This window comes from Sylvia atricapilla, chromosome 13 (assembly GCF_009819655.1).
Source record: "Sylvia atricapilla isolate bSylAtr1 chromosome 13, bSylAtr1.pri, whole genome shotgun sequence".
Lineage (NCBI taxonomy): Eukaryota > Metazoa > Chordata > Aves > Passeriformes > Sylviidae > Sylvia > Sylvia atricapilla.
The window spans coordinates 2,735,836-2,760,336 of record NC_089152.1 but is presented as its reverse complement, the minus strand read 5'-3'; the positions used below and the strand labels follow the sequence as shown (position 1 = coordinate 2,760,336).

The 24,501-nt window shown below is 45.8% G+C and overlaps 2 protein-coding genes across 3 annotated transcripts; one reads left to right on the top strand and one right to left on the bottom strand.

Moving 5' to 3' along the window:
• Positions 1-2,315: 2,315 nt before the first annotated feature.
• Positions 2,316-7,489, top strand: MTFMT (mitochondrial methionyl-tRNA formyltransferase). The gene is made up of 9 exons (XM_066328225.1): positions 2,316-2,444; positions 2,857-3,069; positions 3,486-3,608; positions 4,395-4,497; positions 5,031-5,106; positions 5,630-5,721; positions 6,253-6,334; positions 6,644-6,726; positions 7,041-7,489. The coding sequence occupies exons 1-9, from the start codon at positions 2,320-2,322 to the stop codon at positions 7,239-7,241; spliced, it is 1,098 nt and encodes a 365-aa protein (XP_066184322.1). The 5' UTR covers positions 2,316-2,319; the 3' UTR covers positions 7,242-7,489.
• A 4,717-nt stretch (positions 7,490-12,206) lies between these two features.
• Positions 12,207-23,773, bottom strand: CILP (cartilage intermediate layer protein). 2 transcript variants are annotated; one of them, XM_066328223.1, is made up of 10 exons: positions 23,559-23,773; positions 21,932-22,055; positions 21,042-21,125; positions 20,247-20,300; positions 18,605-18,790; positions 17,182-17,496; positions 16,967-17,075; positions 16,361-16,518; positions 13,472-15,766; positions 12,207-12,991 (listed from the first exon to the last, which is right to left on the bottom strand). In XM_066328223.1, exons 2-10 carry the CDS (start codon positions 21,987-21,989, stop codon positions 12,891-12,893), a joined length of 3,360 nt encoding a protein of 1,119 aa, XP_066184320.1. In that variant the 5' UTR covers positions 21,990-22,055; positions 23,559-23,773; the 3' UTR covers positions 12,207-12,890. The 2 variants fall into 2 exon arrangements, with proteins under 2 accessions (XP_066184320.1, XP_066184321.1); XM_066328224.1 differs by lacking the exon at positions 23,559-23,773 and having other exon boundaries at positions 12,207-13,047; positions 13,504-15,766; positions 21,932-22,051.
• Between the last annotated feature and the right edge of the window lie 728 nt (positions 23,774-24,501).

Sequence of the window (24,501 nt, the reverse complement as noted above, 5' to 3'; positions counted from 1 at the left end):
CAACTTTTGGGCAATCCAGACACAAATGTACGTCCCTGGCCTTTCTGAAGTGTTGTTGATAAATCCTGGGCTTCACCCAAGACCTCAGAGAACTGGTATTGGCTGTCACCACAAAGGACATCTCCTTCCAGCCTTTTTTTCCAGCAATTGCCCTCACTGCCTCTGGAAACCATGAGTATTTTTCATCATCTGAGATAAGGCCTGAAATTACAGTCTGTGCTGAACAGTGCTCCTCTCATTTGGGGCCTGACAGCTATGACTGCCTGTAATCACTTGGTTATTGTGCAATGACGAATTGTTCCCTATTTATGATAAGTCAGACTGTTCGCCTTTCCTTTCTTTCCAATCCACCTTCCAACATGAACCACCCTGGGAGTTTTAATCTCTTCTCAGGCACAAGCCATTCCTTCATCCTTGCTAGCCTCCTGTTTACATTTATTTTTTGTTTTTACTATAACTTTTCATTTACACACTGAGATGAGGTGCCCAGAGTTGAAGTGTCCTGCCTGTGACTAAACCAAGTATTTTCATGGGACTCCTCAGGTAATAAAGAATTGTAGGGGTTTTTTAGCATTTGATTTTTACATACTGATTAGGAAATTACCTCAGTACTTGGTAGCATATTCTGCTTTTCTCAGGGTGCAGGAATGTAAGCACCTCAGTTAGGATGGCCTGACTAATTTTTTTTTCCTGTAACAGCAATTTTTCATTCTTTTCTCCTTTTTACCACCACAGGAGACAGTGGCATCTTCAATGCCTGAGAGAAGAAAACCCTAATGATGGGCAAACAGACATGAAAAAGGGAAGGAATATACATAGCATTACTTAGTAAGGCAGAAAAATTCAATTTTTTATTGATCTTTCTCTCATGTATCTGACATAAAATTCTGCCATCCATTTTCCAAGTAATTTACATATTTTCACTGGCATAAAGGACAATTACAGATTCTCACACTCCATGCTGCAGAAATTCCTAGTGTCAAAGATTGTAGGATAGACTGTGATTTATTTATATGCGCAGGGAATTTATGTGATTTACATTAAAACCTATACAAATAAGCCATCTTCCCATGGGGGGAAAGAATGTACTTTGCAGAATGATAAAATATTTTCATACTTACGTTATGGGAGGAGACAGTTACTTTAAGTGGTGATTTTGACCCCATAGTTTACAAGAAAACATTCTTTGAGTCACTGTCACTGTTGAAATGAAGCTGTCCATGGATCTGTTTTTCGAATGGTGTCAGAGCCAGATCAGCGGCCGTGGGGTCAACAGCCCTTTCAGTCTCTGACGTTTTTCTGCATTATCTTTGCACCGAGGCAGCGCGGACAATTCCTGGTCAGGGTTAAGGGGCCACGGGTGACACCACTCAGGAGCATCGACACTGTGGGGCTGCAGCTGTCAGGGCCACACCAAAATCACAGAATTGTTGGGAAAGACCTCTGGAAATCACCCAGTCCAACTGGAAGTGACACGGGTGAAGGTGTCCGGGTGGGTTTGGACCGTCTCCAGACAGGGAGACTCCATGCCCTCTCTGGGCAGATGACCCAGTGCTCTGTCACCCTCAACATAAAGAAGTCCTTCCTCATGCTGAGATGGAACTTCTTGTATTTTTAATTTATTTAAGTGCTCCTCATCCTGTTGCTGAGTACCACCCAAAATTCCCTTGCACTAGTACCTCAGCACCCTAGGAGATCATTTGATGCATTAACGAGATCCCCTGTCAATCTTCTCCAGCTGACCACGATATAAAAGCATTATGCTCTTAGAGAGCATCCAAAGGAGGATGGGTGGGTGTGGAAGGGAAGCTCTATGAGCAGCAGCTGAGGGAATTTATTTTGTTCAGCCTGGAAGAGCCTGAGGGACCTCATGGTGGTCTTCAGCATCCTCCCGAGGGACAGCAGAGCGGCAGACACTGTTCCCTTCACTCTCGCGACCCGTGGCAGGACTGGGGGAACGACATAAAGATGAATCAGGGGAGATTTAGGTTATATGTCAGGAAAAGGTTTTTCAGAGGGTGGTCATCCACTGGAAGTGGCTCTGCAGGGAATGGCCACGACCCCACGGCTGCCAGAGCTCAAGAAGCGTTCTGACAACGCTCTCAGGCACAGAGTGGGATTACTGGGGTGTCCTGCGCAGGGCTGTGGATTGGACTTCACGATCCTTGTGGATCCCTTCGCGCTCAGGCCCCCCTATAATTCTATAATTCTATATTTCTATAATTTCACAACCGCGGCGGCTCCGGCCCAGCGCTGAGGGCGGCCCCGGCGCGGGGCGGGTCCCGCGGCGTCATCGCCGCGCGCGGCGGGAGCCCCGCGATGCGGGCCCGGCTGCTGCGCGCCTGGCGCCAGGGCGGGAGGGCGCCGGGGCCGCCATGGCGGGTCCTGTTCTTCGGCACCGATCGCTTCGCCGTCACCGCCCTGCGAGCCCTGCGGGCCGCCGGGTACCGCCCGGGCACGGGGGAGAGGGGTCTGAGGGGAGACGGGGCCCGGAGAGAGGGGAAACGGGAGACGGGGACGTGAGGGAGGAGCCTGAAGGGGGGACGGGGACGTGAGGGACGCGGAGCCTGAGGGTCACGGTAGGGGCTGAGGAGAGTGAGATAGGGCTGGGCACCGAGGGATGGGAAATGAGGGCTCGGGATGAGGCTCAGAGGTTATTGACGGATGAGGTGGAGTCGCGGGGTTGGGCACGGAGGATGGCAGAGAAGGGAGGGGGAAGGAGCCTGAGCGTGGGACAGGGACCAGGGATCACAGAAAACTGTGAGGATTGGCACAGGGGCACAGCGAGGGGCGGAGGCGACCCAGCCCTCGCCTCAGACTGTCTGCACGAGGTCTTCAACACCTTGTCCACCCCAGGGAGCCCAGCGAGGACTCGCTCGTGTCCCGGCTGGAGGTGGTGACCCTGCCCTCCCGCCTGCCCAGGGACCTGCCCGTGAGGAGCTGTGCCAAGGAGCTCCAGCTGCCTGTGCACGAGTGGCCACACACGGGACCCGTGGGGCAGTTTGATGTGGGAGTGGTGGCATCTTTCGGACGTCTTCTAAGCGAGGACCTCATTCTGCAGTTCCCATAGTAAGTGTGTGGACAGGACATCTGTCAGCGCTTCGTTAGCAAAGCTGCACTCTCATTTTGAGGTGGCATCTGTGACTTGCAGTAGGTGAGGTCAGCTTCCCTGGGTTCACATGCTTAGCCTGCGCCCTGTTGCTGTCATTGTGTAATTTGACACATGGGTATAAATTTATGCAAATATTCAGCAGAATATGTTTGCCTTTATTATCTCTCTTTCAGTTCACTGTTTATTATCTCTCAGTCAGTTCACTGAGAAACTGACATTTATATGGTGTGAATTTTCCTTCAAGTGCATATTTAAGCCAGTAACACATGAGAAGGGATGAGCAGATAGTAGTTTCATTGTAATGTTTGTTGCACTCCATTTACGTATGTTTCAGGTGCCATTCCTATTCTAACTTGTGAATATTTCACTCCAGTGGTGTGCTGAATGTCCATCCCAGCTGTCTCCCACGATGGCGTGGTCCTGCACCCATAGTCCACACAGTGCTTCACGGTGATAAGGTGACTGGGGTGACAATTATGGAAATAAGACCAAAAAGGTAGGTTTAGTGTGCTTTACAGATTACACACTGTTGCTGTTGCCTCTCAGGACTTCAAATAATCACTGCTGAAGTCATCATTTAAGTCACTCTACATAACCACTTTTTTTAATGTGTGTGATTAATTTTAAAGTTTGAAACACTTAAAAACGTTCATCTAACTATATGAGGTTTGCCACAATTACGGTATTTTAGTAAGTGTGTAATTTGTACTCCAGGCCTGTTCTCTAATTCTTAACATTGTCACAGGGAACAGACAGAGGACAGTCGCACAAGTTGTATAGGCTTGGTGTGACAGAACAGAAAAGATCTGGTATTCAGACTTTAGAGTTGCCTGTAATGTCCTGTAAGTGAACAGAAGGCAAGAAATTGCCTGTCATTATATGTTGTAGTTTCAGCCCAAACTCTCGCTTAAGAGGCTTGTGAAAATATATTACTCTAGTTACCTTTTCTTTCTTGGATGCTTGTCTAATAATAGATCTCAGGAAAGTGTGAAACAAATTTCCTCAGAGTATTTCAGGTTGTTTCTTCTGAGATCTCATGTAAATTGTATGTTCATATCAGTCTCAGCTTGCTGAGGAGAATCTTGCTGCCAGGAGAGGTCTGGTATTCTCTTCTTTGTGTTTGATATCAAACATTTGATAATGGCAAATTAGTTGGAAAATTAGTTTTAGAGGGAATAAAAAAGGGTAGTTAGTAACTGAGCTAATGTATCGAATGCAGACTTTTGAATTGCTAATTAAGCTTCAGCTTCTCCAGTAAGGTTGTATGTTTTCTGCCTTGCAGGTTTGATGTAGGTCCAATTATTAAGCAAGAAGAGGTTGCTGTTCCTCCCCACTGTACAGCACAGGAGCTGGAAGGGATGTTGGCAAAGATGGGTGCAAACATGGTAAAGTCTCCTGCCAGCTGTGTCCCTTTTGACTGATACTTTGCTTTTAGCATGTGCAAACAGAATTCTTGCTAATCTTGTTCTGAGCTGACTTCAGGTTTAGGGGGAGGATGATGTGAAATTTGGTGTTTTGTGAGCATTTTGCCTTGCTGAGAAGACTGTGATTAGTGTCAGTCCTGTGTGTTGCTGTTGTGTTTCTGTTCAGTGAAAGAACCCAAATGTTGCCTGTGGAAACAGTGCAGGTTCTTTCATTTAAATGAATATCTGCTTTTTTATTTAAATAGACATCTTTTGTCCTGTTCTGGGATTAATATCAGAGAACAGATCACCTGTAAAAAAACCTTGCATTTTTAAATTGTGATTCAGTGGGAAAGATGTCTTTACTGTGTGTAGGATGCACATCTTCTGAATATCTGAGCTAATTTTGTAAAAGCTCACAGGATGGTTTCACTGTTGAAGAATTAAGTTTTACTTTGTTTATTATTGCTTAAACTTAGCTTGACTAATACTCTGCACAAAATCTAATTTTGCAGCTGTTAGCAGTTTTGAAGAACTTGCCTGAAAGTTTAAGAAATAAAAAAGAGCAGCCAAAAGAAGGAGTAACATTTGGTAGGTACACATTGTTTTTAATGTGACTTGTTCATTTTTTCATTTATCAGCTGGAAAATGAAAGTTTCCTTCCATCCTGGGTTGTATTTTTTTTTGTTGTTTCATTTCTCAATATGCTCTCTTCACTGCTTTCTCTGGCTTAGAAAAGTTATACAGGAGAAAAATGCTTCAGAATTCTTCAGACTTACTACAATAATTTTCCAAGTTACTTGTACAATATCAAAATCACTATTGATGTCACAAAATCTGAGTTTGTTATTCTTCATGGTTGTAATGCAGACAGAAGGGTTACAGCTGTGCTTGTAAGCATGATACAAGTTTGCAGTGCAACAAGTAAATAAAAAATAATCCAAATTGTTTACAAAATCTTTTCTCCACTTTTTGTCTGAGGTACCTTGGCTGGATGGTAGATCCATTATTGGTCAAGAAAAACTGAGGTTTAAAATAGGATAAAGTAGTACAGCTGCTTGCTAAAAGATGCAAAGCAAAATAAGAAGGCTTCTACTTTTTCTTTTCCCCCCAGCTCCTAAAATCTCTATAGCAAAGAGTTGTATAAAATGGGAAGAGCAAACAGCTGCACAAATAATTCAACTGCATCGTGCAATAGGAAGTATGGTGAGACTGGATTTTTTGGAACCCTTTTCTGTCCTATAGCATGGCTGAGTTTGGTGTAGATATTTTAACTAATTACTAAACCTCAATTTTAATTATTTTAGCCTCTGTAATCTTGCATGTGTTCTAAAATCCTGGTAGTTTATCATTAGAGGTGGAATTAATGTGCGGGAGAATTTTCATAGACTTGATCCCAACTGTGAAATCAGCTCAAAAATTTTACATTGTTTCATTAGCTCTGTGATTTTCCCTGATGTATTTGAGAAGGTTTGGAATGCTGCAGTGACATCTCTGTGTGGCAGTAAACAGTGCAAACAAGAGCTGTTGTAGCTAATTGCTTAACTCATTTCTGCATAGGCTAATGGTTTCAGTTGAGGAAGGGTAAGGAAAACTAAGTCTGATAAGGAAAATCTCTTATCTAGACATACAGCTAAATTTTCCCCCAATGTTATTATCACAAGTATTTTGCCAAAGGAAAATAAATGCCTGTAAATGTGAAAATATTCTCAATGTGTTACCTGTTTCTGTTTGCAGTTTCCTTTGCAGACGCTCTGGAAGGGTACTACCATTAAACTCCTGGATTTTGTGGAAGTGGATAATATCCCTGGTTTTTCTGGTATTTACTCTTAAATTATTAATTTTTAAAAACATTTTCTTAAGGAATCTGAGTGCCATGTGGGCCAAGGTGTGTGACTGATCAGGGCTTAGTGACTGTCCCCAGATCAAATATGGAGCAGTGCCAGAGAATGACTGTTCTGATTGTTTCTGTTCATTTGGTTATAATAAAACACAGAATACAATAAAATATTTTTTTAGCAAAATAGTGACTCAAGATGGTTATTGTGCTTCAAAAGAACAGAAGTGGTTCAAACCTTTTCTGTACTTGTTGGCATAAAAATGCAGGATGATCTTTCTTTGCTTTTAGATCAAATAGTAAATGACTGTGAAGTTGTTCCTGGTTCAGTGCTGTTCCATAAAATGTCCCAAACATTGATAGCTCGCTGCAAGGTAGGCTTTTCCCCATTTGTTTTATATTCACTGCCCTAAAGATCAGGTTTTTAGTATTTGTGTGGTGCCTAACTTCTGTCTTAATTGTCCATTGTCAGTCTGTGTACTAGTTTAGACCAGCACCAGATGTTTTATTTGATACCTTAAACTTTTGATTTCCATTAACAGGCTTTGCATATTTGCAAGCAAGAATTTGACCTGTAAGCCTGAATGACATTGAATAAAATGTGTTCTGTAAGCCAGCCTATGGGAGCTAAAGATAGCTTTAAACATGGAAGAAGCTTACACCTTTTGTTTGTTTGTTTGTTTTTAAGGAAGGCTGGGTTGGAATCAAAACAGTCATTTTAAAGAAGAAGCTTACAGCTGTTGACTTCTACAATGGATATATGCACCCTTGGTTCCAGAAAAATCCAAGGACAGTTCATCAGGAATGCAGATTTCAAACACTCAAACTTAACATGGGAAAAAAGACTCTGAAAGAGAGGGGAACATTGGCACAGGATATAAAGCAGTAAATGTATTTTTTAATGTCTGTAAGGTAATGGTAATATAAAATATTTCAAAGCCCACCTATAGCATTCAACTTAATGAAGGGATTTCTTCCCAAATGTTTGATCTTATCGTCATCCACATGTTTTCATGGTGGCTTCCTGAAAATACTTGTTCTCTTTTTCTGTTAAGGAAGAGAATCTCCATGACTCCTGTAGATATTGAATAAATCCCTGTTTCCACTGTTGAGAAATAAATTTATTTTTATACAACATTTCCGAGGGGTTTTTTTTTTTGAGGGCTTTGGTATAATTTTCTTCAGGCATAAGTTTTGGACAGTTACTTTAATCTGGAAATACTAAAATCCAGGGAGCTTTTCTTGCTTACTGAGACTTAGGCTGTCTAGTTTGATATTCTTGATCCTAAAATTCTCTTTGTGTTCCTGCATTGAGTTGAATAACTTAGCTGGGAACATAAGAGAACCTTTTCCTGTCCATGATGGTTTTCTTCCTTCCCCTTTCTGTTTCCATATCTTGGGACATGTCCCATTTAAATTTTTTGTGCCCTCCATCCAGAAGATTTATGTTCTACTATTTCACTTTCTAATGGGAGAGGTTTTTACCTGAAGAGGAGTTGTTAATCTAATCCAAGATTTTCCTCAATCTGTTTTTGCTTAATGGCATACACAAGAAGTATTTCATGTCAAGAATCCTAAAACTTGTGATTCTTACACTTTCTTGTCTTAAGAAAAGTAATGTAGCACTGAGCATAACAGCAGAGCAAAGACTGGCTGTATCTTAGAAGCTGTTCTAGTATTTGCTAACTTTTTCCTTCTTTTTCTGAGTTCTACTGAAGTAAAAGCAAAAAAATCTAGAAAAATTTGTCATATCACAAGGATTAAAATGTTTCTGAAGAAGCATCTGTTAAAGCAGCTGCTGCAGTATTTTTCTTCTATTGCCATTAGTCCATCAATTAATTGCCTCTGACAGGTTTTCCAAAACACATGGTCCTCCAAGAAATCCAAGCCTATGAATCAGAGTCAAAAACTGGAAACAACAGCAAGGTGGAAGTCAGGCTCCTGTGGAGAATTCCTGTTGTTCCTGACCGCAGAGTCTGTGCAATTCGTGCTGCAGAAATTCTAAATCCGGCAAGTTTCCTTCCAAGAAAATGATGTATTTTTGTGTTTTGCTCCCTGCTACTTTTTGCAAGTGAAAGTTGTGGAGTCAGTCTGTTTTTACTCTGTTCAGATCAGTCTGTAAAAGTTAGTAACTGCTTTATGCCAGTAGAAGGATGGGTGGGTCAGTGAGTTTTTTGTGTGTCTGTGGGGATGGTGGGTGGTTTGGACAGCTTTCTGGGGCTTGCTCCCTCACCGTGTAGCAAAACCACACCACCACAATTTAGAGATAATTTTAAGCACTAATGATAAAGAGTTTTGAACTTAAATGTTTTAGTTAAAAGACTCAGCAATTTCAGTGTTTCAGGATCCAACTTTTCAGATGTTCCAGATCCCTAGGCACTGGAATATTAGCTCTTGCTCATTATAACCCAAGCAAAATGAACAATGAGGCATGATTCCCACAGAAAGAATAGAGTGTTAAAAGTTCAGGCTAAAGAGTCCAGGTTAAAGGCTTTTAGATAACCAAACTGTTTTATCAGCAGCTTCTTCCTAGCAGTGACTTGAGGAAAAATCTTTTAACTCCTTTGTGTATCTCTCATCCTCAGTTTTAGGTCATGCCCGGTGTGAGACCTATTGCTGGCAGACAATAATTATCTGATTCTCTCTCAAGCATAAAGCAACAGGAAGAGTTTCCCTGTGTTTTTGGGAAGTTTGAGGTAGCATGTGCCAGAATCCCTGTAGATGGAGCTCGCTGCATCCGTTTTGGGTGAAAACCAGGGACAGCTGGACAGAAGATGGTGAAAATCCGGTACAGAACGCCTTCAGTTAGTTGTTTAATAGTGAATAATGTCTAAACCATATTGCAGCCAGGATCCCATGTACTTGTAACTTAATCTTTTGATCTGTGCAGAGTTCGCTTTAAGGCTTCTTTTGCTTTCTGTGTGAGAGGTTATAAAAGATTAGATCATTCTGTGTTGTTTAACAGTTAATGTCCTAGCTCTGAATATGCACAACTTTACCCAGGTCATTTTGTGGCGCAAAAGAAGGTAAGAATAATTTATTTTTTAATGGAGAAAGTCTTTGGCATGCTATTTTTGGCATGGCAGAGAAGTTTTTAATGGAATTGGTGTTCCCCAGGCAGCTGTTAGCCAAAATGTCTCATTGGAAACTTTGCTTTCACCTGGCTCTGCAGGGATTTAGCTCAGTAAGTAATGAAAATCTGATTATTTTTGCAGAACAGACAAAACAAAAATGGGGCATTCACTGATGAGGTGTGGAATAGCATGTCAGGGTTGACTGTGGAACACAGACACAGTGATTCGATCCCCAGTACCACTGGTGAGGTTGAGTGCAGCTACCCTGGCAGCAAAATAAAACAGCTGTCCTCCTCTCGGAGGAGAGAGAGAAAGAAACAGAGGTATTCACAGACCCATCATCCACTGTGGCTCAATTTAACATCACTGGGACCAAATTACAGGCAGAACTGCAAAATATTTGGGCGCCAGAAGGGCTCTGGTGTTAGATAGGGATGATTTCATCATGGATTTCAAACAAATGTTAATAGAGGGAGTGATATTTCCTAGGATGCTGGTGACTCACAATTAGATGCATCTGTTTCATGTTCCGCAACCTTACTGCTCCCTCTGCTTCCTAGGAAACCTCTTTGTTCCTGTTTTCTGAATATACTACAAATAAACAAAAAGTGTAAGTGACTAATCAAAGTACTTGAGCCTTTTTATAAAGTTACTTGCAAAATCCCCCCATAATTTGCTGGTTGAGGCCAGACAAGAATATCTCTCCTTTTGTTTATCCTATCTGCTAGCATCCTGATAGCTTCTGAGACGCAGTAGTTTCCTTTAAAAACAGGAGGGATAGGTCACTGGATTCATCTGCAGATTGGAAACTAAGTGACCTTAATGGGAGATTGCTTTGCCATTAGCCACAAACCTACTGATGTTTAGGAGCCAGGTCTCCTTCAGTCTGTTCCTCAAGGTTGGTGGTCCAAAGGCTAAGGCCAAGGGAGGAGCTGAGTCCCAGCCTTCCTGCATTCCTCCAGATGATGCTCTCTGAGTGTGGGTTAGGTTTCAGAAAGGACACTGCCATACACTGACCATAAACACAAGCTGGAGGAGTCAGAACTGACGTTGAACTGTAGCATAAAATTTGTGTGAGTAGCAGATGCCAGCACCCTGCTGTAGCTTTGCTTCTATATAAACTTTGCTTAATGTATTTGGGATGGTGGCTCATCAGTAATGGTGAAGTGTTAGCACTGAGTGGTGGCTGTGTCAAGGTTTGTTTTCTGTTGGTAGTGCTTAAACACCCGTGTTTGAAACCTCTGTCTTGCTCTGTGTCCAACACAGTCTGCCAGCAGCCTCCTGGGAGAGCTCAGGGACTCAGTGAGTGCACAGATTAGTTTGTTCCTCCAAGACAGTGCTAAGCTGCAGAGGGGGACAGTTTGGGGAAACTTGGAGAGCTTCTGGCTGTTCCAGGCTGTAGGGCCGTGACCATTTCAGTGCTGTTAAACACACATTTCTCCCCAGAAGGAAGAGCCCTGTACTCTGTTGTGTTTGACTGGCAAGCCCACATGCAGCACAGGGATCAGATCCTGAGTTTGCTTTCATCCATTTATCTCTTGGGTTAGTCTGTAGAAGTCATTTGTGTTACTTCACTTTCAAAGTGATGAAACTAAGTTTGGGATTTGGCTGTCTGTCTGCAGAGGAGGAGGGGAGCCGAGGGAAGAGACATTTCTCTGCACAAGCCAAGAGCTCTGTGGGAAGGTCCAAGCTAATGCTCCCCACTGGCCACTTTGGCTCCGGCTCCTGCCAAGCCCTTGCAGCAGACTAGACACAAAAGAAAACACACAGAGTCTAAATTCATTGGTATGAAGAGGATGTGCCAGAGTATTCCACAGCTCTTCCTTTTCTGCTTTTCTTTGATAACTGTCAATTTGCATTAAAAAGTGAATTGTTAAGGGGTGTTTTTACATGTTAAAGCATAATTCAGCCTGCCCCGTGTCAGACCTGAGAAACTGTTCTGAGGCTTGCTAAACACTAATGAAAGATTACTTGTGCCCTTGATGGGCTGTAGGTATGGCTGCATAGGCATAGAACTGGCTTCATATCCATAGGAGGGGATTGGGTAGGAGAGGGAAATCCATGCTAGAGCATGTGTTTGAATTCCAGTTTGCATCCAATAGCACTGTCCACTTTTTTATTGTCTTTCTTGGTAGGAATTTTGGTGTCAGATACTTGCTGGCCTGTCTGCACCCCAAAAGTTTATTGCCAGTGTTTGCCTGTAGACATGTTTCTGTGCTGTGAGGTCCTTAATTTCACTCTAGAAAGGGTGGGGATTAAAAGGACAATTTAATAGGTCACTTGGAGAGGGATTGCTGACCCCTTCTGTGGGCAGCTGTACCTTCAGCTAAGAGCAGCTTCTTGCCAGCTCCTTATGCTCACTGCTGCTGAGTGTGGAGGGAAGCCTGTCTTCTCTGTATCTCCACCCAGCACTGCTCTACATTGCCTGGTTTCCTGTCATCCTTAAAGCACGAATTCCCAGCCCTCTTTCCTCTCCTTGTGCCACTCCTTAATTCATCGCTGCCCAGACCTGCTGCTCTGATTCTCCTAGGACCATTGCTGACTCTCCACATGTCAAGCTGCAGAGAGATTCCCTGACTGCAGTATGCCATGGCCAAACCCTGGAGCTGCAGGAGAGCCAGGCACCTACAAAACCCCTCACCAATATCCAGGATCAGTCTCACACTGATAAAGTTGTGACCTGTTGGTGAACAGAAAGATGAAATCCTGCAGGTTATTCTTTGCTCAGCTCTACATGTGGTTTGTTTACTTGGGCATTTCAAACACAAAAATGACACACGTTGTTGAAGTTACAAAATTACTTTTTTTATTAATCTACCCTATCATAGAGCATGGATTTTCTTGTCAAATAATGCAAGAAGCAAGAGAAAACTCTAGCTGTATCTATGTGGAGCCTACAAATCCACATGGCTTCTCTGTACTGTTGAGAATGTGAGTTCTTAGAAATGCAGCTGCCAGTAGTTTAGCTTGAATACAGTCATTCTAAAACAAGCTAGAAATAAATAAAATACTTACATTTCAAGTACAAAACCTTGCAGTTGAATTCAGTATGAGGAAATCAGTTTATTCCTTTTCATGTTACCAACTACTGTACAGGTACTTGGGCTGGCAAACTCTGCAGATGCAGAACAGAAGCATGTTTTATGTACATGACTTAATTGAATCATGTGTTTAGTCTTCCCTTTAGGCTATCATGTGAAGCTGTTTAATGTCAGGCAGAAAGAAGATTTTTGTGGATGCATTTAATAAGACACAAACTCACTACCTCTGCTGGCCCCCAGTTCTCGCCTTACGTCTTTCCTTTCTGGTGGGGAAAAAAATGGCACCTTAATTATGTCTCATAAATAATGACACCTACCAGCTTTCAATTACATTACTTAGCAGTTGATGTTACTTTCAAATTATACTTAATTGAGTGTGAGCGACTTTACCAATGCTCCAATACAGCTCTAGTAGGTGGGACGTTAACCTGTCGTTGGGATCTTGGCTTGGTTGTTTCGACGGCTTGCTGGTGGCCTCCGGTACGCGGGGCTCTCCCCTGGCAGAACCAGGATGGACTGCTGGCCTGAGTCCCTCGGAGACGGCTGACCCAAGTCCCTCAGAGACTGCTGGCCCATGTACCTTGGAGGCTGCTGGCTTGAGTCCCTTGGAGACGGCTGACCCAAGTCCCTCAGAGACTGCTGGCCCATGTACCTTGGAGGCTGCTGGGTCGAGTCCCTCGGAGACGGCTGACCTACATACCTCGGACGCTGCTGGCTTGAGTCCCTCGGAGACGGCTGACCCAAGTCCCTCAGAGACTGCTGGCCCATGTACCTCGGAGGCTGCTGGCTTGAGTCCCTCGGAGACGGCTGACCCAAGTCCCTCAGAGACTGCTGGCCCATGTACCTCGGAGGCTGCTGACTTGAGTCCCTCGGAGATGGCTGACCCATGTACCTAGGACGCTGCTGACTCGATTCCCTTGGAGGCTGCTGGCCCAAGTACCTTGGAGGTTGCTGGCCTGAGTCCCTTGGAGATGGCTGACCCATGTACCTTGGAGGCTGCTGACTCGAGTCCCTTGGAGACTGCTGGCCCAAGTACCTTGGAGGTTGCTGGCCTGAGTCTCTTGGAGACTGCTGGCCCAAGTTCCTCTGAGACTGGAAGATGCTTTGCTCTGTTGTGCTCCTCTCTGTACAGGTAAAAGTCAACCCAACGCCGACATCGCTCTTCATGGTTCTGGACGTGCCATCAGATGTGCCATCAAAACACCTACCCAGGGCAATTTCCTTGGCGATCCTCGGGTCTTGATCAGTGACTGTGTAGATGCCATAGTTGTGTCCCAGTGGGTCAAGAGGTGCCAGCATTGTGTACTCGCTGGTGTCGTTGTTGGTGGCCATGGGGAGGTGGTTCACCAGGTACTCGTGGAGCATGCTGTTGACACTCACTCGACGGCAGTTGCCTTGTGGGACCACTTTGACGAGCGTGCGGTCCACACGGTCCTGGTCAAAGAGCATTCCACTGCACTTGAACTCCAGGCAGGCTGCAGACACATCCTGCTGCTGGGGGTCACGGATGCTGCGCACATCCCTGATGCCGTAGAGCTTGCCAATGGTGCGTGGGTGTGTCCCACCCATGTTACGAGATCTTACATTCACTTCCTGGGGTCCGTTTATTTTTACTTTAATGTAGCAGGCTCTAAATTCCATGGGCTTGGGCCACCACGCCAGGTAGTCATCGGTCCAGCTCATGAGGTCATCTTCACTGAAGGGAACAGTGTTGAAGTCATACCGGTCTCCTTCTATCCTGTAAAACCTGAAGTGAGCAGCACTGTGTGGAGCTTCCTCGCATTCACTGAGGTTTTCGTAGGCATAAATAGGGCCATTGTTCTCTTCTGGGGAATTAGGGCTTGGCTTGGCCATGTTAATGCTGAATGCCGTTTTCTTGATGTTGGAGTCCTCGTGGTCTGTCCTCCTGTAGTTGAGCTTGTTGAGGTATGGCTGTGGGACCCCAATAGCAGCAGGGTTGAGTTTGGGAGCAGAGGGCACAGCTTCAAGCTCTTCACCCCCCATGCTTGCCAAGATATAAGCTCCATAGGCTTCAGGGTTTTGCTCATCGCAGAAGGCGGGCACACAGGCGCCGTTGGGACCAGTGACTACGCTGTCGAAGCGGCCCCATGCTCTGGGGTTGGAGGAGAACCCTGGTTCTGGCTCCATGTTTATAATAGAAATCACAACCCCTTGGATCTGCTCACTTTGCAGAAATCTCTCGCTTCTGTAAGCTCGGACTTTGACATAGCACCGTCTGCTCTCAGGGACATCCAGATTGAAAAGACGCCTCTCTTTGATCTCCATGTTCCCAACCAAAAAGGTTCTCTCCTCCCTTTTGCGCCGTGTGCTTTTCTCAACGTTGAAATCCCCTTCTTCCTCCCATAACCCTGTCTCTGGGTTCAGGGACCAAAGCTTCATCTCTTGCACATGCTCTGGCATCTTGACCTGAGCAGCATCCAAATGAATCTTCACCTCTTCTGCATTGAGGGACTCGGTGCCCTGTTCATCCGTGAAGTCCACAGAAAACATGCCGTACGTGCGGAGTGGAAATACATCTCCTTCCTCATCTACAAAGTTGAGGTCACTTTGTGTCACAGGGGCTATGGAAATGTTTCTTGGGTCCAGAAATGTCACGCTGGCTTTCACTTTGCCACTGTAGACCTCTCCGTTTTTCCTATAAAATGCATTGGGAGGAATTTCTAATTCAGCAATTGGATCATCTTCTTCCATTTCCCCCAGAGAAATCACATTGGTTTCAGTGGATTCCAGTGTAACAGGGGCTTTCTTTCTTAGAAGCTTGATCTCATGAAATACAGCACCTCCATTTTCCTTGAAAGGCAGAACTTTTGTTGTGTTCACAAACTTCTGCAGCCGGTCCACAAAAGTTAGAACCAGTCTCTCCATATCTGCTGGGACGTGGATGGAGAAGGTTCCCTTGTAGCCAGTCATACTCACTCTCTTGTTCCCCATGTAGATGTGGCCAAACCTCAGTGGCTCACCATTATCTGCTGCTGTGGCTCTGCCTCGAACCATTATTTTGGTCTCGGTGCATATTTTGCAACCACATTCAGTGATGACTTTAGTGGGGAGTGTGTAGCCATCGCAGGAGATGTCCCTGGTTTCCATCTTGGATACCCCACAGCAGTAGGAGACATTGTCCTTACACCGAAGTCCCTTATCCAGCTTCCCCACACAGGTCTTTGCTGGGCACTTGCCCACGTCATAGTAGAAGGAGTTTGTTGCTTTTTGGAAGCAATCATGAGGAAGTCGGATGAGGTGGCTTTGGGGTTGGGGGTCACAGGCTGCCTCTTCTCTTCCTGTTGAATAGGATTTCTTAATGAGCAGCATGAAATAATTGTACAGTCATCGCTATGTTGTATGAAACCTCAGAGCTAAACATTGCTCCTAAAGGCAGTGAGGTTTTTGCAGGATTTCGGTGAGCTGGTTGACTCATTTCACTGAAGCAAGTAGCTCAGCTTTAGCTTTAGGACCCTGATTAAGGGCTGTTTGCAGGATCCTCCGTGCTCCTGCTTATCCACTATGGTCATCCAGCCCACCCTCGGCTAGATGCTCTGTTGCTGCCTGGCTTTTTGACTATGGCAAGACTGGAATATATCCCAAGACTTTCTAAACAACTATAAATAAACAAATATTCCCATGTCAGGCAGCAAGTACAGTGAGAAATCTGATAGCAGCAGGTTGAGGTTGATAGGCCACCTGCAATCCAGAGCTCTGGTTTGTAGGGGATGTCTGCTTCATAACCAGCTCACTCAAGCTTATCTGCAAACAGATGAATGATATAAACCTCAAGTATTTTTCCTGTGACTTTACCAGATGTACCACAGTTTCTGGTTCCTGCACACCAACACCTCCCCAGCTGTTTGGAGAACATCAGGCGCATTTTCTCTTACCTATGACAGCCAGCTTGGCAACTTGGGACTTTGCTGACCCCCCAGCACTGCTGGCCTTGCAGAAATACTCTCCTGACTGTTCTCTCTTCAGGTTCTTCAGAATCAGGTTGTTTTTATATTTGTACAAGGAGGGATCCAGCAGAGAGCCATTGTGGTACCTGCCAGGAACAGTTAAGGGGACAGAGACTGAACGTCTGGCTGGAGCACAGCAATGGCCTAATCCTGCATCCTACCATGTGGATTTTCCCAGATTTCCTGCCTCAGTTTCCCTGAGGTTTTAGTTTGGCTAGGTGGCATCACCTAAAAATTTTTCCCCTACCACTGGCAGTACTGCAGTATGGCTCCTGGACAGCTGGCAGGCAGGCAGAGCTGCCAGTTATGTCTGACAAGATCTTTAAACTCTTTCTTTCTTTGTTTTTCCAGTGAATCCCTCAGCAGATGACATTACTGTGCCATTACAAGGAAGCCATCACTTGCAGCCATCAGTTCTCAGTGCACTTAACTGTTTTATAGCTAACCCTCCCCATTTATGGAGATGGTAAGGAGACAAAACTGGCACCCTTTGGACAGCTAAGAGCTCTGGCAGATCAAATTCAAGCTCCTTACCAGAGGTAGCGGTCGGGAGCTGGGCTCCCTCGGGCATCGCAGCAGAGTGACACACTCTGTCCCACTCTCCTGGCTTTGTCCTCAGGGCTCCTGAAAACGTAGGGTTTGCCTGCAGGAGAAGGAAAAGGCCATCTCATTACTCTCCGTCTCATAAAAGCATGGTTTATTTCTGATGCCTGCATAAAGCTTCCTGCATCCCCCCTTTTTGGGGCTACCTGATCGGTGCAGCTGCACTTGGATTGCCAGGTTTCTCCGGTTGCTCTCAGGCACCGTGACAGTCGCTGTTGCATATTTGGCTTTCTTTATTTTAAGCGTGTTTTTCCCATCAGGACAAACCCCTGGGATCCTAAACATGCCTCTGTTATCAGCCATTGTCAACAGCTTGAGTTTCTTGGCTTGCAGGTAGACCCGGGCATCGGCAGCAGGTGACCCGTCCTCGAGAGACACCTTCCCGTGCAGGGTGGCATCCTCACACATGCAGGTGTCACAGTCGGCGTTGACATGGCCCATGGGGCAGGTGATATTGCAGGCTAGAGGAGAAGCAGACAGGTCAAAAACCAGCCCTAAGTCCCTGCAACACTCACAGCACGTTCTTGTGTCTGCTTTTAATTTAGATGCAATAAGGCAAATACCGCATAAGGAGTAAATTGTATCCAAAACATATTTTTCCTGATTATTCACAGCTGTGCGTTAGAAAGGCAGAGACGATGTCATTTTGAACCTGACAATTAGTAGAAATCAGCCACGTGGATATAATTACAGCTAGGAACTGTTATTTACCTTCCCCAAAGGGCTGAATTTCAGTGAAATTTGAATCCAGATCAGCATGTGAGCTCTTAGCTCAATCCTGGCAAAATTACAAATTCAATGTCATAAACTTTCTAGGTTTCTGTTACCAGTGCATGCCCAGAAGTTGTGATTTTAGTCAATCCCAAAAGTTGTCTCCCCTTATTCAATGGTATCCTGGCTTGGGCAGGATGTGGGGTAATTGCCAAGTGAGCATTAGCCAATGGGTTTAACATTTGGGCTACAAATATTACTCTGTTCTCATTTACCTATAGTCATTAATCCTAAATAATAATCTGTCTTTTCCCAGGCTCAGATCATTCCTTTTACAATCACAGAGCACCCCTGTCCAGGAGCTATCTGATATTTTGAAGATGGAAATAAATGTAAGAAATCAGGGAAAAACCTGAAACAACTTTTCTCCAAAAAACATGTTTTCAGAATTTTTTTAGAATTATTTGGTTAAAAGGTGATTATAAGAATAATATAATTAATTACAAGCCCCTTCATAGGGACTATGGCAATTTGATATTCCCACATCATCTCTTTCCTGGAGGTTGCATGGAGGCAGCTGTCTGCATTCACTGACTCCACCTTGAGAGCTGCTGTTGTAACAAAATTAATGAGGTTTTTTTGTATATCCCCAAGATATTGTGAGTCGCTGTTATCTTTCTGTTTGGCTGTAAACTTGCCCTTGCTCTGCTCCTTGTACTCTCCAGCCCTGTTCGGGAATCACTAAATTCTGTCAAAGGAGAGAAAAATGGTAAAAATGACAGCAAAGGGAGTACAACACCTGAGCAGTGGTGAGACCACAACATCCTCCCCTGCCCGTAAGTGAGTTTATAGGAGCACCTGAGCAAACATGTCCAATGCAGAGCCGCCCTTCCTCAGTTGCTTCATTGCAGTGCACGCCCCAGAGCGGCTCAGCTAGGCAGGATCTGGTCCGCTTCTGCACCCCGGTTTGGCCACACTTTGCTGAGCACTCGCTCCATTTCGACCACGGAGACAAAAACCTTTTTGAATCTTGCACCAGTGGACCTTGAATAACATCAGTGGTGTGTTACTGAGATGCACATTATACATACAGCTGACCAAAAACAGGCGGTTGGGTTTTAGCAGCTTCTGTAGAGCTCAGACTATACATTTGGATATTATATGGATTAAACCATATGGATTAAACAAACTCAAAGCATGTTCAGGGAGCTGGGAATTAAAGCATGAGAAGGCATCTGAAGGCTTCTGACTTAATTCCCCACAGGCTACCAAATTCAGGATGATTAAGATAAACCCAAGGGGAGCAAAGTGCAGGCAGCTCATGCTTAGTGTTGAGTAACTTCGGCTTAAGTAAATCAAACACACATTCTCATTTAAATGTTGTTTGAGGGGCAACACTTGTCTGTTTAAAATGTGGTTAAATAGTTTAAAATAAAATGGTTAAATAGTTACAAAAAAAGGGTAAAATTGTTGGTATGATCTTGTTGAATGCCTTTAACCAAATTTCAACATATGTTTTCTATAGGGGCAGTATGTGTCCTTTTGCACACTTTTACTGAGTGCAAACCAGAAGCTTAAGATGCTACCGAGCAGACTGAACATGTCAGGAGCCAGCTGATGGGTAAAACAGAGAAAATTTGCAAAACACATTGAGAATTTAATATGAGGTTAGATTTTTAAGGGAATTTTTTTAACCAGGCTACTAGATGTTATTAATTCAAGGTACTTTGAATGGATGAGATCCACTCCAAGTCTGTGGTTTGGGTTTTTTTTATAAAATGACAGTGTTCTAATAATGTTTATGAGGATCCGCTACTGACTAAAGTTTCTAAAAATGAAGTTTCTTGGAGACATGTGCTATGTCATCTCCCATACCTATTCTTCCACCCAATTTGTAATAGAGAAGGTTGATTTGTTTCCTAGAAAGGCAGACAGGCACAGGGCTGGACTGTTCAAATTGTGAATGGATGGTTGAAAACAATCCTGGCTTATAAAAGCAGGTGAGTGGAAAAGACCCTTTAAGTGAGAACAGATATGGGAGTGTCATGTCTGGCTTGGAGTGAGCACTTGGCTTAGATGGGGTTTCATCTGTTGGCACATCAGCATCTCTAGTTCAGCATCCCAAGCAGTGGGATCCATGATTTATTATTTAGCAATTTGAGACATGCAGGAGGAGGTGGGCTTGGGGACGTGGTCACATCCTGTGGATAAATGCCTGTTTATGCTTGCCCCAAGCAAAAACTGAATGTGCAACAGATTAAAGTGGGATCTCAGCAAGATCCTAAGCTTGTTTGGGATCAGCTGCTTTAATCCGCAGGGCTGGTGATGATAGGAAATGAGCATTTTCTTGGAGGAAAATGGCATTACATGGCTCTGGGTAGCGTTTTGACAGCAGGAAAAGCAGAAAGTGGAGGATGAGGGAGAAGCTGAGGTATCGAGCATTGGTGGGGACATGGGAAGGAACAGGGCTGCCCCGTGGCACTGGCCAGCAGCAACATACTGCGTCTGACGTAGGTGATGGTTGGGTTTCCCCGGCGAGAGCTGCTCCTCGTACCTGTGGGTAGAGGGGTGATTCAGGCAGGGTTTGCCAGCCAGGGAACCAGCCCCAGCATCACTGCCTTGTGCCATCCACTATTTTACTTGTAATTTTCCTGAAAATACCTCTCAGCAAGTGGAGGGACCTCTCAAGTGTCCATGGTTTTGGTGTTTTGATTCTTCCCAGTGGCTAAGAGAGCTGCTGGGAGCTGGACAAAAAGCTGGGCAAATCCCAAATCCTTCGACATGGCCAGCCCTTTCAGTGCCTGCTGGAATTTAAATTCTGAGCCCTGGACAGTAAAGATGAGAGGTCGGGGCATCTCCTGGGGGTTAATGAGCAGAGTGGGTTCTGCAGGTAATTAATCCCCCACAGGCTTTGATTTTAAAGGCATGGTGTCACAAACCACCCAGGGTGTGGGGACAGGCTGGGCAGGGTAAAGGCAGGTCAGAGCATGTGCTGGCCCATCCCTGGGCTCTTCTCACCCTCCCAGCCTGCGCATGCCTCCCGCAGGAGTTGGGGCTGTGGTCACACGTTGACCTTCCCTTTTCCAGGAGAGGAGCCAACAGCGTGTGTCAGTGATAGCCAAAACCCTACAGGAGGTCGCGGATGATTAACATTTATTCCATTGCCTAAATCATAGAGTCACAGAATGATTCTAACCCTAAATGTCCTCTTCTACTCACATAATATTGGTTAGTTGTAAATTGTTGGGAAAACTGTCCAGTCAGGAAAATCCACCCAAGGTGGGAATTAACTTACTCTCCAAGCTGAGCATTACCAGCGGGCTGAAGGTTCTCTGTCCTATCTGGACCCTGCTGAGGGCTGGTTTCAGAATCCTTTGTCCTAAGGGTCAGTAAATGAAAGAATAAATTAGATTCAAGGAATTAGGCATCCTTAGGTTCAACATTACAGCTTTCTCATTGGACTCTGACTGGTTAGATCTCCTGTAATATGCAGTGCAGGAGATGCCAAGAGAAGGATGTAATGGAGATGTCCCACAGCATCACTGCAGCTCAGGTATGATACAAATTTTCTATTTCCCTTATCACCCAAGAAAACCTTTTTGTACTTCTTGTGTTGGAGCAGCTCAATCTTTTTATTGCTGGAGAGAGAAAATATATCCTTCCTGTCCTTGCGCAAGGAAAAATGAATCCAAGGTGGATAATGCTGGTTGTTTCTATGGGACAAGAACTGGTTTCTGAACTTGCTGTGTGCCCAAAGGGGAGCTGATGGCCATGGTTAGTTCCTGAGGTGCTTGCTGGGACCAGTCCCATATAAACTGGGGAGCTAAGCCCCAGCACCAGCTCTGCCCTGTGCCCAGCTCCTCTGGGTGCAGAGTGGACACTATGGGATCTCAGAGACAGCAGGCAGGGATGGTCCCAGCATGGCCAGTGGGCCTGGGAGCTCATCCCTGGTCAACCAGAGGCTCACTAACTCGCAGACAGGCTTTGCTCAAACTCTGGAAGCTGGATGGGAGCCAGCCCATGTGTGGAAGTTGTCTGGCCAAGCAAACGCCGCAGTGACCCAGACCAGCACCCAGCATCGATATTGGGCTGTGTCTGCTGGCTCAGCAGCTGCCAACAGACGTGCCTGAACTGGCGTGGGCAGGGGACAGTGTGGTGACTGGAATGGAAATGTTTAACCTTCACCTAAAACAGATGTGGCTCCCAAGAGGAGGAGGAGAATCCAGCCTTTCATGGTGACCATCGTTGTCTCCAGAGGTGACCAGGGGCTTCCTGGAGTTTCCGCAGCTGTCCCACGCCTTCCCCCGTCCTGCAGAGACAAGCCCAACCATGTCGATGCTCACCCAGGTGCTGCTGCTTTCGGGGAGCTTCTCCCAGGCTGAGCCACTCCAAAACATGCCACAGGGCCGCTATATACCCCCTGCTCACCCACCCCCAGCAGCTCTTCATTTACTTCACCAGTGGGGAGCAGCAGGGGCTCCACATCTGTGCTCTCATCTCCCCTGCTGCTCACCATCACATCTGAGGCCAAATCTATTCTGCAGAGCACTGCTTTGTAACAGCATCTCCTTAACATGCCTTGGAACAGCTTAAATACTTCTGCAGGGATCTCTGACAACCCACGCAGCTCTGCAGGCCCCCCAGCACCCAGCTCTACTCCCCACAGGAGCAGGGACAGCCCCATGGCTCCATCCCTCTGCCTGCAAACTCGGCATAGTGTGAGAATAGCATCTTATCCCAGTACATCCCAGAGTGTGAGCAGAGGGAAGGCTTCTGAGCACCTCTGAAAGCAGAAAACCCCATGCACAAGCCAAGTCTTTCCAGCAAATGTAGCAAGAAGCTCAATATTTTTCTTTACTTGCAGGCACAGATAGATATGGGACTGAGGTTTGTGTTACTATTCACCAGCTCAGACACTTTGGATTTTGTTTTCAGTGAGTCCCTTTGCCCTAGAGCATCATGCATTGGGGTATTTAATTTCTGAATGTACCTGTGGAGCTGGTGTTATCCCTAGTGACACCAGCTGGAATTCCAGGTGCTTTATTTTATGGACCCAAAATTAATGAACTGGGAGGAGAATATTGCCTCAGTGCCTCAGTTTACCCATAAAATGGGGCTGACAAAAAGCAGCCAGTGGCAAGAATATTGTTATTTGTAAGTGGTACTAACCATCCTCTCTAAGACTGGGGAATGTGGGACTAGGAAATACTTTGATTATGGCTCAGCAAATCCCAGTCAAGCAAAAATAACAAGCAACACATGAGTGGTGTTTTGTGGGCTTACGGTGGGGTTGTGAACTCGCAGCCAGACAATAACCAGGAAAAAATTAATCCTGTTTCCCACTTGGCGACAATTTTTGGAGCTGACAGCGGCTTGTTCAGCACTGGTTTGGGATACATCCCTCTGTACCCACATATGCTGTGCTAGAAGAGGGGAGTTCAAGCGGCTGGATCTTGGCATCAGGAAAGGTTTGGAACTGCCTGTGTCCCCTGTCTGGCAGGGGGCTGAGGAAGCCATCACGGGACAGAGCCGTGGGAGATGAAACAGCCCCACGTGAGCAAAGCCCCCCAAACCCCCGCTGTCCCAGTAACCCTTTCCCGAGCCCATTAGCTGGGAGGAGCGGGACGCAGGGAACTGCATCCCCATCGGTATTTTTCAGCCTCTGTGCCGTCATCTGCCCAGTAATTAATTTCCACCTCACCTTCAATTACAGTCGCTCTTAATTATACAGCCTTAACACAAGAGAATTCTATAACAACTATCTGCCACAGAAGGGAAAACAGCAGGATTGAGTTGGGTTTTTTTCTCTTACCTAAAAAGCCATAAAAACCCCACTTAAGTAGAGTCCCGTCTTCTAACCACGGAGCCACCAGCCGAGCTGAGATCCGCGGGCGAGACGAGAGCTTGTCAGCTGCGGGTTCGGGGATTTGCAGCCGGTTGGAAAGAAGAGAGAGCTGCAGCTTAGAGAAACCTCCCCTGCGCCGAGCGGAGCCGGGCTGTGTGCGAACCTCCCGCCGCCGAGGCGGTGAGGTCGCTTATATAGCCCGGCGTGTAGCTTAGGGGATGGCAGCGAGCCACCGGCCGCGAGCACAAACAGATCGGGCGCGCAAGAGAACCGCAGCCGGAATAATCCCTTAATAAGGTGATGGTAAACAGAAACCTGTGGCGATGCCACGGCGTGGCAGCTGCAGCTGGTGGTGGGACAGGGCACAGCGTGGGTACCCCGTCCTGGTGTGGGCACTGCATCCCAGCACAGTACCGTCAGTGTTAGGGGTTCACCCGGGGTCTGGATCTGAAATAGATGCTACTGAGTGTTGAAGGTGGAGATACAGCGAACAGGCAATGAGTTTTGGGGATGCTTTTTTGCCTTTACACATTCTGGAGCAAACGTGGTGCCCACTCAGCAGTGCACCTGGATTTGCCCCGTTTTGCAGATGTGGGGTATGGCTCAGCTGGGCACTGTTCCCTGCACTGCCTGCCCACCTCTGCCCCTGTGCTGGCTCTGGCAGGGGTCAAACGAGGATGATGTGGGGATGTGAGGGTGTGGGACAAAGCAAGTGGGATTAGTTTGAACACCCGGGGTAGCACAGAGCTGCAGAGGCAGGACCATCCTTGTAAATGAGTGTGACTGCATCTCGAGCCATGGGGAGATCTAGCAATGACCCCTAACCAGAGTTTCCTGCTTGCCCAAGTCTAGCTTCAGCCTTCCAGGCTTTTCCTCCCCTTGCAGCCACATTTTTCTCATGTAACTCGTG